Source organism: Typha latifolia, chromosome 7 (assembly GCF_019914945.1).
Source record: "Typha latifolia isolate L0001 chromosome 7, TyphaL0001v2, whole genome shotgun sequence".
Taxonomy (NCBI): domain Eukaryota; kingdom Viridiplantae; phylum Streptophyta; class Magnoliopsida; order Poales; family Typhaceae; genus Typha; species Typha latifolia.
This window is the reverse complement of record NC_133092.1, coordinates 438,922-454,148: the sequence shown is the minus strand read 5'-3', so window position 1 is coordinate 454,148 and position 15,227 is coordinate 438,922. Positions and strand designations below refer to the sequence as shown.

General features: G+C 38.5%; 2 protein-coding genes across 3 annotated transcripts; one reads left to right on the top strand and one right to left on the bottom strand.

The window, feature by feature from the left end:
• Positions 1-1,220: 1,220 nt before the first annotated feature.
• Positions 1,221-10,868, top strand: LOC140792917 (protein GIGANTEA). Of its 2 annotated transcripts, none has more exons than XM_073144150.1 (15): positions 1,221-1,432; positions 1,669-2,081; positions 3,472-3,543; positions 3,719-3,773; positions 3,870-4,012; positions 4,171-4,445; positions 4,776-4,834; positions 5,799-6,039; positions 6,115-6,265; positions 6,852-7,061; positions 7,189-8,712; positions 9,397-9,465; positions 9,636-9,854; positions 10,120-10,212; positions 10,303-10,868. In XM_073144150.1, exons 2-15 carry the CDS (start codon positions 1,995-1,997, stop codon positions 10,603-10,605), a joined length of 3,501 nt encoding a protein of 1,166 aa, XP_073000251.1. In that variant the 5' UTR covers positions 1,221-1,432; positions 1,669-1,994; the 3' UTR covers positions 10,606-10,868. The 2 variants fall into 2 exon arrangements, with proteins under 2 accessions (XP_073000251.1, XP_073000252.1); XM_073144151.1 differs by lacking the exon at positions 1,221-1,432 and having other exon boundaries at positions 1,731-1,850; positions 1,974-2,081.
• A 1,211-nt stretch (positions 10,869-12,079) lies between these two features.
• On the bottom strand, positions 12,080-15,008 carry LOC140792809 (uncharacterized). The gene is made up of 3 exons (XM_073144015.1): positions 14,689-15,008; positions 13,781-13,861; positions 12,080-12,819 (listed from the first exon to the last, which is right to left on the bottom strand). The coding sequence occupies exons 1-3, from the start codon at positions 14,845-14,847 to the stop codon at positions 12,445-12,447; spliced, it is 615 nt and encodes a 204-aa protein (XP_073000116.1). The 5' UTR covers positions 14,848-15,008; the 3' UTR covers positions 12,080-12,444.
• Between the last annotated feature and the right edge of the window lie 219 nt (positions 15,009-15,227).

The window sequence follows — 15,227 nt, the reverse complement described above, 5'->3', positions numbered from 1 at the left end:
CTTAACGCTACGCTTTTCTTAGTCGTAGGAAATATATCTATTAATTTTACAAAGAGTTGGTTGAAGAGAATCTAGCTACAATTTTTTTTAATCATTTATGAGCCCGAAGTCTATAAATGAGTCAAATAAAATGCTAACCCTTCCTAACCTAGGCTTTAAGTTATGTGCGCCGCCCCGTTGAGACCCGTTCCAAACCGTCGCGCCGTCAAATTATTTTCCAAGACAACCACACCGTCAAGCTATCAATCGAGTTGGACTGAATAATTTTTTTCACAATAATTATTTAAGTTTAGAGTTTGTGGGATCTAGCTAGATAGGAATAGAGTTTGCACCTTTTTAATCCGAGGATATACGGGGATGTACTGTTAAGTGGTTCACACCAACTATATGCAACTGCTAATCTCTAGAACTTTCTAATGTGGGGTTGTTTGGCATGTCAAGTGGACTTTGAGATGTGCATTTGTATTGATTCACCATAAAAGATGATGCAACTTGCAAAGCACATTGTGGACCCAGTTGTAGTAACAAAGAGTATCTATTACATGGTGTACCTAACTTGCGTGTCTAATCTCACCCAAAATTTTCATTTGGTTACAGTAGGCATAGGCATGCTCATCCAAATATACAGATCAATATCAAGGATGGTGTTTTCAATTGATAAACTTGAATCTTGTGTCTATTTTGATAGCAGAGTCAGTATGTCGTATGATATTTCCCAACATTTATTCTAAAAAGGAAAGAGAAATTTTTTTTATATAAAACTTGAGTTAATTCTTCTTCTTCTTCTTCTTCTTCTTCTTCTTCTTCTTCTTCTTCTTCTTCTTCTTCTTCTTCTTCTTCTTTCATTTGGAAAAAAAATTTGTATAATTGGATGGCCCACCGGTGTTGCACGGCATCCAACCTCTATTGCGTCCAGAGTCCTCTCTAGTCTATCCTTTACACCGGCTACTTGTCCACTTGCGCCCCCCCACGTGACGAAGCCAACATAGAACTGGTTGCTACGTGTCACCCCACTAGTTGCTACACCGTCCGATCAGTAATCCAGCCCATCCAACGGATGAGGGTGTTTCGGACATTGTATCCCGTCGAAACTTTTACGTGGAGGGTTGATGTATGTGGAGGGGATGGCATGTATGTGGAAGGGATGGAAGTGGGCATGAGGCATGTCATGAGAGGGGGGATCCGCGAAAATATCAATGCCACGTCAGCGAGGGGCGATCAGGAGGGCAAAGCCTAGCCTCCAAAACGGATCGGCTAAGTATCTTGTTTGCTCTCCACCCAAAAATAAAAGTCTCTTCCAGCTAAAAAAAATCTAATTTTTCTCTCTCTCCTCTCTCCTCGCTCGTCTTCCCATTCCACATCTCTCCTAACTCCGCTTGAAACTAAGAAGGAGCTCTAAAAATCCTACACCCTGGCTTGAAGAGAGATCGAGGTAATTTTTCTCTAATTTTTTGTGTTTTTTTTTGGGTGTTACTTGATTTTTTTCCCGTTTAGCTGGAGCTTCAATTTACTGCTGCATATTTCTTGCTTTCTTTTTTTTTTTTACTCTCAGATGTTCCAGGAGTGGAGCAATCTGTTTATTGATAACTCACTCTTGATACTTCTCAGTATATCTGTTTATTTAATTTTCCTTTTTTTCCCACTGTTTTCTTTATGTTGTGTTTTCAGATGCAGAGATCTCGAAATTTGATGTGGTCGGAACCGATGAGATGATTCTTAGAGGCGTCATGGAATTTGAACGCTTTGCGGGGGTTTAAACAAAGGAGTAATTTATTTTATGTTTGAAGAAAATTGGTTATTTGAGGATTACCGGGTTTAAGACATACAGCTGATATGCAGAATAGGATTCGGTGGGTAAGATAGATGTCTGGGCTCAATGGTTCTTAGGATGCAGTATTAGTTACAGGTGTTTTGGTTCTTAGTAGTTGAACAAATTCTGTTTCTTGGGTTGGTTATCGGGGGTTGTCGAGAAGAGCTCCGTTGAAGGACTTGATATGTCTGCTTCATGTGAGAAGTGGATCGATGGTCTCCAGTTCTCGTCCTTGTTTTGGCCTCCGCCACAAGATGAACAACAGAGACAGGTATTTGAAGGGTTCCTGATTTCTTCCTAACATTCTTTAAAATTTTCACTTTCATTTATACTGATACGATGTTGCCTGGTTTCTTTTTTCTGTTTTCGTTTTTTCAGTTTCTCTTTACTTTATAGCATAAGGTTTCTTAGTTACACGCTGAGTCAAAAAAAGAAGGAATCTCTATCTGCAGATTTTTAGCTATGAGCTTTGCATATTAATAATTATCCCTGGAAGAACCTTAATATCTGTCAAGTGAAACAGCTTCTTTAAACTAGTTGGACATAACTTCTGAAATTTATCTGTCAAAATTGAAAAAAATAGGTATATTATGATGAATATTTGTTTGTCATTGCCGAAAGAGGCCTTGGTTCACCACCACCAACAAATACCTATACCCTAATTGATTGTTGTCGGTGACATGTCTTTTCCCATTTGGTTTATCTTTAGATAATGTTCTCCAAGAAAAAAGGGTGACATATATTTTCTAACTGTTAACAGTTAAGTTCTTTTGGGTCTTAATCTCTTCCTTTGGCACTTTCTACCTCGTTAAATCATTTGTTACTAGTGCAGGAAATGACCCCTGGAGTGCTCAATACCCTGGAGGGTTTACTCACCTTTTATCCTTAATTACTTCAACCCTCAAATTGTCACAAGTATATATGGTTTCTTACTATATTTGCTGCTGGCGTATTGGCATCAGTGATCTATTTCGACATTGCCATCTCAGCTGTAATCACTTCACAGTTTAAAATTGTCCTAGGATAATTAAATTATATGGTTGTCCATTATGGAAATGGTGTGTCTAGGCGAATAAGCATACCTTATATTTTCTGAAAGGAAAATCAAGTATCAACTTTGAAGGTATCTACACCATTAATGTGAGAAGAAGCTAAGCTGTGTGCTTTTATGCTGGCCAACAGGATGCTCATAAATAACAACTCCACTTCTGTTATGGTTTATTGTCTTGTTATCAAGACTTAAAATGGTCAGCTTTTTCTTATTACTTAAACAAATTATGACATATTTTGGGTTGCTAATTTCATACATTCAAATTCCCCACTTATGTAAATCTTTTTGCTGACGTAGAAACAACAGGGAAGTGGTTCATAGATGTATCAGCAAGCTATTCTAGTTCTTTTTGCTCTATGTTATTGTCTTCTGAAATCTGTGTAGGTGATGTTAAATGAAACTTGTCGTTAACTTGAATTCATGTCTAGCATGTACTAGTAGTTGAATTTTTACAATACAACTGTTTCCTTGTAACTCTGAGTTGGCATTAAATGTAACCAGTAATATGGACATCTTATTTTAGGAACATCAAATACTCTTCTAAGCAAGTATTTTCTATTATTTTTAAATATTCATAATTGAAATAATATGCTTTTGGTCATTTTTAAAGGCACAAATTATGGCCTATGTGGAATACTTTGGTCAGTTCACCTCAGAGCAGTTCCCAGAAGATGTAGCTCAGGTATGGTCTTCTGATATGTGGTTTTCTATTTTCATAACATGTTAAAATTTATTGTGTAAGAAGAATAAATCACAAGCACACCATCCCTTTGCAGTGTCGAAAGTATAAATGTGAATGAAAGATAAAGGATTAAATGATTTATTCTCTAACCTGCTGATTGGATTAAATTTTGCAGCTAATTCAGAGCTGTTATCCGTCTAAAGAAAAGCGCTTGGTGGATGAAGTTTTGGGTAACCGAATTTGCTCCATGTCATATATGATATATTTTCATCAACTTGGTTTGTTATATACAATGTGCTTACCTTCAATATTTCCTTGATATCCAGCAATTTTCGTTCTTCATCATCCTGAGCATGGTCATGCTGTTCTCCATCCAATTCTTTCACGAATAATTGATGGCTCACTAAGTTATGATAAAAGTGATCCTCCATTCAGTTCTTTCATATCTCTAGTTAGCCAAACTGCTGAGGTAAGGAGCTCTAATATCTGGGCCAGTCTTCAATTAACTTTATGATATATATGGGTGAGGCTGTAAGATGCAAAACCAATAGCATATGTTACATTTGTTATTATCACATTATCACTGTACTTGAAAATCGGCATAATAGTTAATAATCCTAATCACAGAAAGACTACTCAGAACAATGGGCTTTGGCATGTGGAGAAATTTTACGGGTGTTAACACACTACAACCGGCCAATATACAAGGTTGAGCATCAGCATAGTGAAGTGGAAAGGAGCAGCAGCGGTGATCATGCCACCACGAGTGACTCCAAGGAGATTAAAGCTAGCAATTCTCTATTGAACGAACTCGACCGAAAGCCACTGCGGCCTCTATCTCCTTGGATTACAGATATATTGCTTTCTGCACCTTTGGGTATTAGAAGCGACTATTTTCGATGGTATGTAATTGACATAATCATTATTGTTCTGGTGCATGCTATCTTGCATTTATAACCTTCTTGATTAATATAGGCATACTATGTTTGGAAAGTCCTGTTTGTCTAGAAGGCAAAACTATTTTATTTTGCCTCACAATACATTTTCCTTTTTGTCGGATATCCAAGGCTTCAAACATCATATTTACGACATGTAATTACTAATTACAGAACTTATGAAATTGCCTCCAATTCATTTAGTTATTGTCATTTCTTTACCTGCTATCCATGAAAAAAAATTCTATATGCTGAGGATGCTTTACTTAAGATTATTATGCTTGCATCCTTACACAGGTGTGGTGGGGTCATGGGCAAATATGCAGCTGGTGGAGAATTGAAGCCTCCAACAACTGGTCAGTGAACTCCAGTAAATATCTTTTTACTTATTTGAAGTTTCATTGGTAGGAATGTTGCTCAACTTCGAATCAGTTGTCTTTTCTGAAACAGTAATTCTTACTTCTACTCCATGGAGTTCTTTAACCATCAAATTAGTGTAATAGAAAACTAAAGTTATAATTTGTGAGATTTTGAGGGGAAGAACTTGTTAATCTTCGAGTGTAATATTCAAAAGCAAAATATATGATAGCTAAATATATTGTTCTTAAAAGGCAAGGTCAGTTGGAAGTACATGCAAAACCTTGTCTCTAGAACTTAGTGGGTATAATCGTAGTTAGCTCCATCTTGGTTCAGGAGAAGAGGACAATCAAATTAGACTTGATATCCCTTTTATTTCATTTTATTTTTTTGATGTTTTTCTTTGTTTCTTAGGTCAAAATAAATTCGTTTATTCCCTTGTTTGATTATTTATGTTGTGGAAGAGCAAGAATCAGGAGCATTCACATGTCTACTCCTTCACTAAACTAGGCTATTATAGCAGCGAACATTTACCTCTAAGTAGTTGATATTTACAAAGGATGTTCTGCTGCTGGTCTACTGTCATGGACAGCACAGATGGACCACTTTAACTGGATGGATCAAATTTGCCATTTACTTGAATGACTGGTTATGAATTTATAATCATGTCTTGAAATTATAGATCATGGTCTAGACAAGTATGACAAATATACTAATGATAGATAGCTAGCTAGCAGGGCTTCTATTTAGCAGGTAACAGACATATAATATGAAAGAAAACTGATTAAAGTTCTTACATGTATGTCAGCTAGATGACTCTTTTTGTGATCATTTTGTCATATTCGATCTGAAGAAGAGAAGAGGAAATTATATGCTTGGACTCTTCCTATTTCTTTCATGTTATTAACCTTATCTGGCTTTAATTCTTCTGACTGGTAATTTCTTGTGAATTTGTGATGGTAGCTTCAAGTCGTGGATCTGGAAAACATCCCCAACTTATGCCCTCCACACCTAGATGGGCTGTTGCAAATGGAGCTGGTGTCATATTGAGTGTTTGTGATGAGGAAGTAGCACGTTATGAAACTGCAAATTTAACTGCAGCTGCTGTTCCTGCACTTCTGCTTCCTCCCCCAACTACTCCATTAGATGAGCACTTAGTAGCCGGGTTGCCTCCTCTTGAGCCATATGCTCGCTTATTTCATAGGTAGTATACAGATATTAGCTTCTTATTTATATTGTCAAGGACATACCATTTATATCTGTTCTTTTTTTTTGTCAGGTACTATGCAATTGCTACTCCGAGTGCAACACTGAGGCTTCTCCTTGGACTTCTTGAAGCACCACCATCATGGGCCCCAGATGCACTTGATGCTGCTGTGCAACTTGTCGAACTCCTCAGAGCAGCTGAAGATTATGCATCGGGCATGAGGGTATGAAAATTATGTTCAGATACATTTCATGACAATGCGGTTGTTATGTTTAAATATAATGCGGTATTTGCTTGTCTCTTGATGCCATTACTAATAGACCATCTGTTTCTGGACTTTTGCTTCGTAGTAAAGTTATCAAATCACAAATGCGCTTGAGGTCATATTTTCACAATCATCCAACTTGTGACTATTTTATGTGATCAATGATGCAACATAATAATATTTACTTGACATGTATATTGGCAGGATTTGTTTGTTAAAGGGTTAAGCTACATTTATAGCGAGCACTGATCATTGTTTTAGATTTTTGAGTGTTCCACATAATAATTGTTTTCGTGTGTCAACAAGTATATAATGAAATCTTTATATTGTTTGTAGTTTTAAAGCATTACCAGGCACACGGTACTTCCACAACCTTTCCTAGTTATTTTGTTTTTCTAGTAAGGTTCAATTTATCCAAAAGCTTTTGGCAGATATCCTTTACATTTTAGCACGAGAAACAGTTAAAGTGTTATATTTTGAGAAGATAATGGATTTTGGAGCATAATGGACAGCATATGACTTCTGACATTATTTTCTTTTCTAGCTTCCAAGAAATTGGATGCATTTGCACTTTTTACGTGCAATTGGCACCGCAATGTCCATGAGAGCCGGTATTGCTGCAGATGCTGCTGCTGCTTTACTTTTTCGCATATTATCACAGCCTACTTTGCTTTTTCCTCCATTAAGGCATGCTGAAGGAGTTGAAGTCCAGCATGAACCATTAGGTGGCTACATATCATCATATAAAAAGCAGGTAAGTCATGACAATTTGGATCTTAATTCGTAACATTTCCTTTGTCCTTCTCTCATTTTTGTAATTGATCTCATCATTAGTATTTCTTCGACTTAATGTTCATCACTGGTGATGAAAATTTGACCAGTTGGAAGCTCCTGCTTCTGAAGCAACTATTGAGGCCACTGCCCAAGGAATAGCATCGATGTTATGCGCTCATGGCCCAGATGTTGAGTGGAGAATGTGTACCATATGGGAAGCTGCATACGGACTGTTGCCTCTGAGTTCCTCAGCTGTTGATTTACCTGAAATTGTAGTTGCTACCCCACTACAGCCTCCTACTTTGTCATGGAGCTTGTACTTACCACTTCTGAAAGTCTTGGAGTATCTTCCTCGTGGAAGTCCATCGGAAGCATGCCTTATGAGGATCTTCGTGGCTACAGTGGAAGCTATACTGAAGAGGACCTTTCCGATAGAGACCTCAGTTGAACAATCCAGAAAATTAAGAGCGCATGGCAGTATGTGGTCTACAACTAAGAATATTGCAGTTGCTGAGCTTCATACAATGATCCATTCACTATTTCTGGAATCTTGCGCATCAATGGACCTTGCCTCCCGATTGCTGTTTGTGGTTTTAACTGTTTGTGTCAGTCATGAAGCTTTGCCTGGTGGGAGCAAAAGACCAACTGGTAATGATAAGAATTCTTCTGATGAAGTTGTTGAGGACTCGCAATTAATCAATGGAAAGTCATCTATGAGAAATAGAAGCAAGAAAAAACAAGGACCTGTCGCAATGTTTGATTCTTATGTTCTAGCTGCTGTCTGTGCTTTGGCTTGTGAACTGCAGTTATTTCCTTTAATTTCGAGAAATGGTACACATTTAGATTCTAAAAATTCTGGGAAGTTTGCCCGAAATGGAAAAACCAATGGAGTTGTTAGCGAGTTACATAACAGTATTAGTTCTGCAATTTGTCATACGCGCAGAATACTTGGTATTCTGGAAGCTCTTTTCTCGCTGAAGCCATCATCTGTTGGTACATCATGGAATTACAGTTCAAATGAGATAGTCGCTGCAGCTATGGTTGCTGCTCATGTGTCTGAGTTATTTGGACGATCAAAGGCTTGCATGAATGCGCTCTCAGTGCTGATGCGGTGCAAGTGGGATGCCGAGATTTCCACAAGGGCATCATCACTTTATCACCTGATTGACATACATGGTAAAACAGTTGCCTCCATAGTTGACAAGGCTGAGCCCATTGAAGCACACTTAGTGCTTGCACCCATAAAGAAGGAAGATCAGTCAATAAAAACGAGTTCCGATAAGAGTGGCATCGTTGAACAGGAGGATGCTTCCACCTCACATCCGAAGGATGGTTGTTCAGGAACATTCTTGAAGTATGAGAAAGGGGTTTTACTAAATGATGATATTGTAGGTACATCAGGGAAAGCAATTGGAAGTTTGCCATTGGATGCATCAGATTTGGCAAATTTTCTTACAATGGATCGGAACATGGGGTACAACTGTCGATCTCAAACTCTTCTAAGATCTGTACTTGCAGAGAAACAGGAGTTATGTTTCTCCGTTGTTTCATTATTGTGGCGTAAGCTAATTGCAGCACCAGAAACACAGATGTGTGCAGAAAGTACATCTGCTCATCAGGGTTGGAGGAAGGTAGTCACTTACTTTCCAGAAAACTGTAGTCCTCAGTTATTTTGTTTTTCACTTTCTTCACCCAGCTTTAGTCATATTTCATTCTGCATTTTATGATGTTTATGTCCTTGGACTTCCTCAGCCTATACTGATGTGTAATTATAGACTCTTTTCCATCTAGAGAGAGAGAGAGAGTTGCACTACAAACTTTTCAACACCTTTCTAGGCTTGGGATATGCTTTGGGATTGTGGAAACCAATCCCAAGCTGGAGAGAGAAAGTACTCCACTTTTTTCATCTTGGGATAAGGTCTTATGCATCTTGAGGTGTACTCAATGCCTAAAGAAGTCTTAAAAATGGTTGCAAGTGTGATTATGATGCACAATGATTTCTAGACTTTGCTGGGCAACTTGCACTTACTCTTTCCACAGCCATCTATTTAACAAGCTCTTAGCACTCAGTTGATGAAGCACCATATTTTTTGGGCTATAAATGAATTGTTTTCATTGTCATCCATAATACTTTCTTGGTTTACAAGTATAAACTATAAGCTTACACTTTAGAATTCACATAAAGTTAGATTATATATACCCATGATGATACTATGGTGGCATGGCAGTCTGAATGCTTTTATCCTCTAATGGCTGAGACTTTTTTTAGCATTTGACAGATTTGTGGGGCTAATCAATTTGGTCACTATGTGTAGGTGGTAGATGCTCTTTGTGATGTTGTTTCAGCTTCACCAGCAAAAGCATCAACTGCTATTGTTCTACAGGTCCAAATTTCGTCCTACTCTTCTTTCTTATCAGTTACTAAATTGCTTTACTTATACATTTCAAGATAATTGCTTACTTCTATTATATTAAGGCCTATTGCTTGTACTACTATGTTGCAAATTTGCCCGTTTTTTCAGTCACTGTTTTGGACCCTTGTGTTCTTGGACAGGCAGAAAAAGATCTGCAGCCCTGGATTGCGAGGGATGATGAGCAAGGCCAAGGAATGTGGAGAGTCAACCAGAGGATTGTAAAGTTGATTGTGGAACTTCTGAGAAATCACGACAGCCCAGAAGCACTGATAATTCTTGCAAGTGCGTCAGATCTTCTTCTTCGTGCAACAGATGGAATGCTTGTGGATGGCGAAGCGTGCACTTTGCCACAGTTAGAGGTAACATCTTTATGACCGATTACTGAACAGTTACCCACAACCTACTAAGATTTCAACTCATTTGAATTGGAAACGGAATATTATATTAGTCACTTTAGAGCTGAAACTAACAAAAACCACAAGTTGATTTTACTTTGGGCATTATTTCGATATTCTGTCGAACCTTGTGTATTGTGTACAATACATTTGGACCTATATTATTTGCTTACTAACTATGCTCTTTAAATTTCCAATTTCTGAGTGCCGTCTGTATAAATGTGAGCAGCTATTGGAAGTAACAGCTAGAGCAGTTCATCTCATGGTAGAATGGGGAGAAACAGGACTATCAGTTGTTGATGGCCTCTCAAATCTTCTGAAGGCATGTTCTCTCACTTATTTTCTACTCACTATTCATGTATAGGTATGAAACTTGTATCTAACTATGAAGGGGAATACATTATTTATGCAGTGTCGTCTATCGGCTACAATCCGTTGCTTGTCTCATCCGAGTGCACATGTCCGTGCTCTCAGCACATCAGTTCTTCGTGATATCATGCAGAGCGGCCCAATCAAGTCCAATAATTTTATACACGGCGATAGGCAACGCATTTTTGATCCGTCTTACCAATGCTTAGCTGTGAGCCTCATCAACTGGCATGCAGATGTTGAGAAATGCATAAAATGGGAAGCTCACAGCAGGCGTGCTACTGGTCTGACGCTCGCTTTCCTTAGTGCTGCTGCCAAGGAATTAGGTTGTCCTGTACCATGTTGAGATCTTTTCAGAGATCTATGGAACAGATGCATGCAAAAGGTGGTGCTGTAGTTCGGCGACAGTAGGTTTCTAATCTCTCACAGGCATTTGTTAGCCTTGTTAGCATCTGCGAAACTTGCAAACTATTTGTTGTTATAAGTTCTCAGCTTAGTTGTTTGAAGACGGTAATCCAAGAAGCAGGACCACGTTTTTTCATTGTAGATAAATAGCACGTTATTTTCATCATTGAGTGATCCTGGGCAATGGAATACATTTCACAATCACATTTATTCTTATGTATCTGTTAATCATATTACTTAGTTCAAGGTGGATTTTAGATCCTGACTCGTTTTGCAATCCGATGCGAAGCTATAATGCATCTTTTTGCCCACAAATTGGTAGTGTTAACAGTGCATTTCTTTGAGGTTCATTTTTTTGCCTCTTTTTTTTGTTTGTTGAGGTTCTTGACCCATTACGATATGATTCTAACATCATAAGCTTCTCTCGAACTGTAGAAGAACGTACAATCCTAAGGTCCTGCTTAGCTATGTGATAGCCCCATAGATGCAAAATAAATGTATTCGCGGAATTGAATTCCAATAACAGGGAATACTAAGAACGTGGACTTGGAATATGGAATATATGCAGATTCACAATTAGTTTGTCCACTCCTCCAAATAATGGTGTATACGGATGAAACCTCTCAGAACTATCAATTCCCAAAGGTCAATTTTAAATTGTGCCAGTACTCAGATGCAATGAACGAGGACAAAATAAATTGATTCTATTCGGAGAGACTTCTTTTTCCCTCACCTTCCTCCTCTAATTACATTTATCTCTCCCGACGTCGATCATTTCTTTTCCTCCGCACTCTTTTCCTGTCTCCCTCTCTCTACTTTCTAACTGTTCCTTGGCTTTGCTTGACTTTTACCCCTGTCGGAGTGGATTCGGAAGATGGTATACGGGTTTGGAGGGGCTCCCTCACCGGTCTCTCACTTGTCTTAACCGTGGAAAGTGGCGGTTGTCATGGCGTCGTCGATGGGGCTGTTCGGTGCTCCGGTGACAGGTTGACGTTAGGCTGTTTTATGGGAGGAGGTGGCCACTACCAGAGTATCTTCTGTTCCTGTTTTAGATTAAGGATTTTTCATTTGGGTTGTTCTTCGTATTGTATTTTGTTTATGCCATAGGACTTGGATATCTTATCTCCATTATAGTGTTATTCGTTGTTGCAACCAAATGTGAAGGTTGTGTTAAAAACTTCATCGTACTTCTCCTTTTATTTAGTGTATTAGACAGTCTTCAATAAGTGAATGAAAGTGAAAGCTCGAAGCTCCTTAGTACACTCCCAACAAAATAAAAGGACGAAAATTGGACTCTTCTAATTCTTAGATAATACACCTTTACCCATATAATCAAACAAATGCCATCGCATATATTCCATAATCCATGCCATGAATGAACAGATTACTGCAACCAAATGTTGTACCCAAAGGAATGAGCAATCACGGATAAACAGCCTTTACTGGAGTAATGCATACAACAATTGCAACATTTACAGATTATCGGCAAAGAACAAAAGTTGATTGCACTAGACACACTAGGCATTCTTCAACCATCACCACCTATATAAGCTAACAAGTTCAACATATTGAAATGGTTCAATAATCCAAAAAAAAATTTTAAAAAAAACACCCAAAATTCAAAGAGATCTGCTTCTTGAATCCTTGCAAACCAAATTGGAATAGCACATTAATTTCACGACGTTCTGGAGCTGTTGTTGCCATGAACCAATTCGAGGTAAGATTACTAAGCTTTGCAAAAGCTTGTAAACAAGCATTGACCTCTAAGATACCTATATATTCAGGGGCTATCTGAATGCATATCCATAGAGAAATCACCGAGACCAGGATAATTAGGTTCCTGACTTTGATTGGAGTAGCTGGCACCATGGTTACCATTCGGCACAACCCCATTTGAATTATACTCCCCACACTGGGAAAGGTGACAGTGAGTTAGGCCATGACGTACGTGGTTTGAGAGATCATTTGCAAAAGATGTGTTTCTTGTTTGATCGGTGTGGCCTGTCCGAGAGGCAACTCCAGTTGTCACTTGTCCAAACAAAGCAGAAGGATTTTGGATATTTGGACTTGTAGAGTGCAACAAAGATTGAGAATGCTGATGTGGGTATTGCGACCGTGGGGACATTGACCCATCCTCTCCACAATCAATCTCCTTCTGCAAGACCAACAGGAAGGAATAAAACTACTAATAGCTCTAGCTCCTCAGAAAGTCCACCCACAAAATAAATATATACCATTAATGATTTGAACGTATGTAATATTAAACAAAAGATAAAAAGACAACCAACAGCAGTGGCATACGAGCAACTAAACTGGCTAGAATAACAAACCTGAGCATCCACATAGAGAGTGAAGAAAGTACTATAATCTAGCAAGAAGACTTTGTTGGCAATATGGTAGGGAACAAGCATAAGCAAGAACTCTGGAAAAATGCATTTGTTTAAGCTCAAAAAAGATATATTTCAAAGAATAGGTTGATATTCTAGCATCCATAAAAGACGACGTGGTTGTGGCGCATGGGAAATCAAGGGAACATAAATTGGATACACGATAGGTGGACACATATGCAATGTGCTTACATCGTAGCAGAAACTTGCATGTTTTGATCACAGTGCACAAAGATGTTGCTCCAAATTGATCACATGAAGTTAGTCATGACTCCAATTCAAATACTAATACCTCATATCGCCTTGCCATTTCTTGCTCATATGCACTTCATGTTAAGATGGGAGACTTTTAGTATTGAAAGAACAAGTCACAGCTGATCATCACAACTCCAGACCATCATCCAGTTGTACACAGTTTAGTTGGGATGGTGTAACAATCTTACTACCTTTCTAAATACAAACAATTTCAAGACCTGGCGGCAATCATCACTAGGATTATGTATGAGAAACAGAAGAAAAAAAAACCAATACCTAAAGTTCCATAATGAGATACAGAAAGGATGACCACAGCAGTAAGTCATACATGCAGTTGCATTTAACCAAAATGCTATATATATGCTGCATCTGACCAAGCAAATGATCACCATTAGATGTCCTAGAAGATACATAATAAGAAGAATAGCACACAAACACATGATTTGGAAATCGAAGTATAAGTCATTGACGAACCTGTAGATAAGCAACTATATCAGGAACAACCACCCTTGAACCTTCCTCATGCTGACTTAAAATCCACCTGTAGATTTTCTCCTGCACGAAACAAAAAAGAGAAAAAAAAAACCAAGTATAGCAATTAGATTGCTTAGTGCATTCCATTTGATTAACTTTCACTGCAACAAACATATCAAGTTAGAAGTTCACTCTAACCTATAATACAAAAAAGTCAAACAACAAGATCAATAGACCGAAATTAATAATCCCCAGGTAATGACTCACTATATAATGTTCCATAGAAGTATTATTAAAACAACCTACTGAACCCAATCATGCCGCATAAACAACCTAAAAATGAATGATTAATTGCAAATCGCCCACATACCCCACTAATAGATACATATATGTGACTGCATTCGTCAAATCTCTTAGTGAGGCATGTGGCCAAGAACAAATCTCCCATTTCATGCAATAAACTCCAACAAGCAATGCCTAAAAGCCAAAGAGAAAAAGAAAGAGAGTTTATCCTTCCCTCAATCTCACTGTAATAGTTCGCACCTAACAACAACTACAGCAAATCTACCTCACATTAAATCAAATATCCAAGCACAATTAAGTTTCGCCCGTTCCATTGTGCAAGCTACACAAAACCCACAAATAGTTCATACCAAACGTTAATAAACTATTGCACACGATCGGTTTATAATAACCCAGTGGTACAAAAATCAAGACAAAAAAACTACATATGTATACGGCGTAAAAGAAAAAAATAAAATCATAAGCAACCTAAGCAATCAAAAAATGCGCACCAAAATTTAGCAATAAACCAACAATAAAAAAAAATTCTCAATTATAAACAGGAAAACCCTATCCAATGGAAACCACAAAAGGGAAAACAGATCGAAGTGGTAAACGAAGTGAACCAGAGCGTGTCGCTCGCCGGCCTGGAAAGCGACCCTCTTCTGGGCCATGGCCTGCGTGTACATCTGCGAGAGCGAGTTGGCGGCGCCGCGGAAAGTTGCGTACATCGTCCGATCCACCTCATCAAGCCGATTTGCCTCCGATTTCCTCTTCTTCGTCATCGATTTCGACCCCTTTCTCTGAATAACCAAAACCCGTATTCTCTCTCTTCTCCTCTCTTCTCTATAACGAAGGCGACGGGCAAGGAAGAGAGACAGACAAGGGAGACGAAGAGGAGGGTCCGTTTCTATTTCTATGGCGTTATTACGGCATCGTCTTTTAGATTCGGAAATGGATCGGAGGAGACTTGGGCTTCATTGTGGACCCCGTGAGGCCCATCGTACATTGACAAAGTTACCGTACGATGAGCGTTGTAGATGTTTGGATGGCCGCGATTTACCTGCCGACTAGGAACCGTGGTACCCACCGTTGTTGGATGTTGGTAGTTGATAGGCCACGGAGGTTTCCTACTTCTTGCTCCGCTTGGGTAGTGCGATTTTAT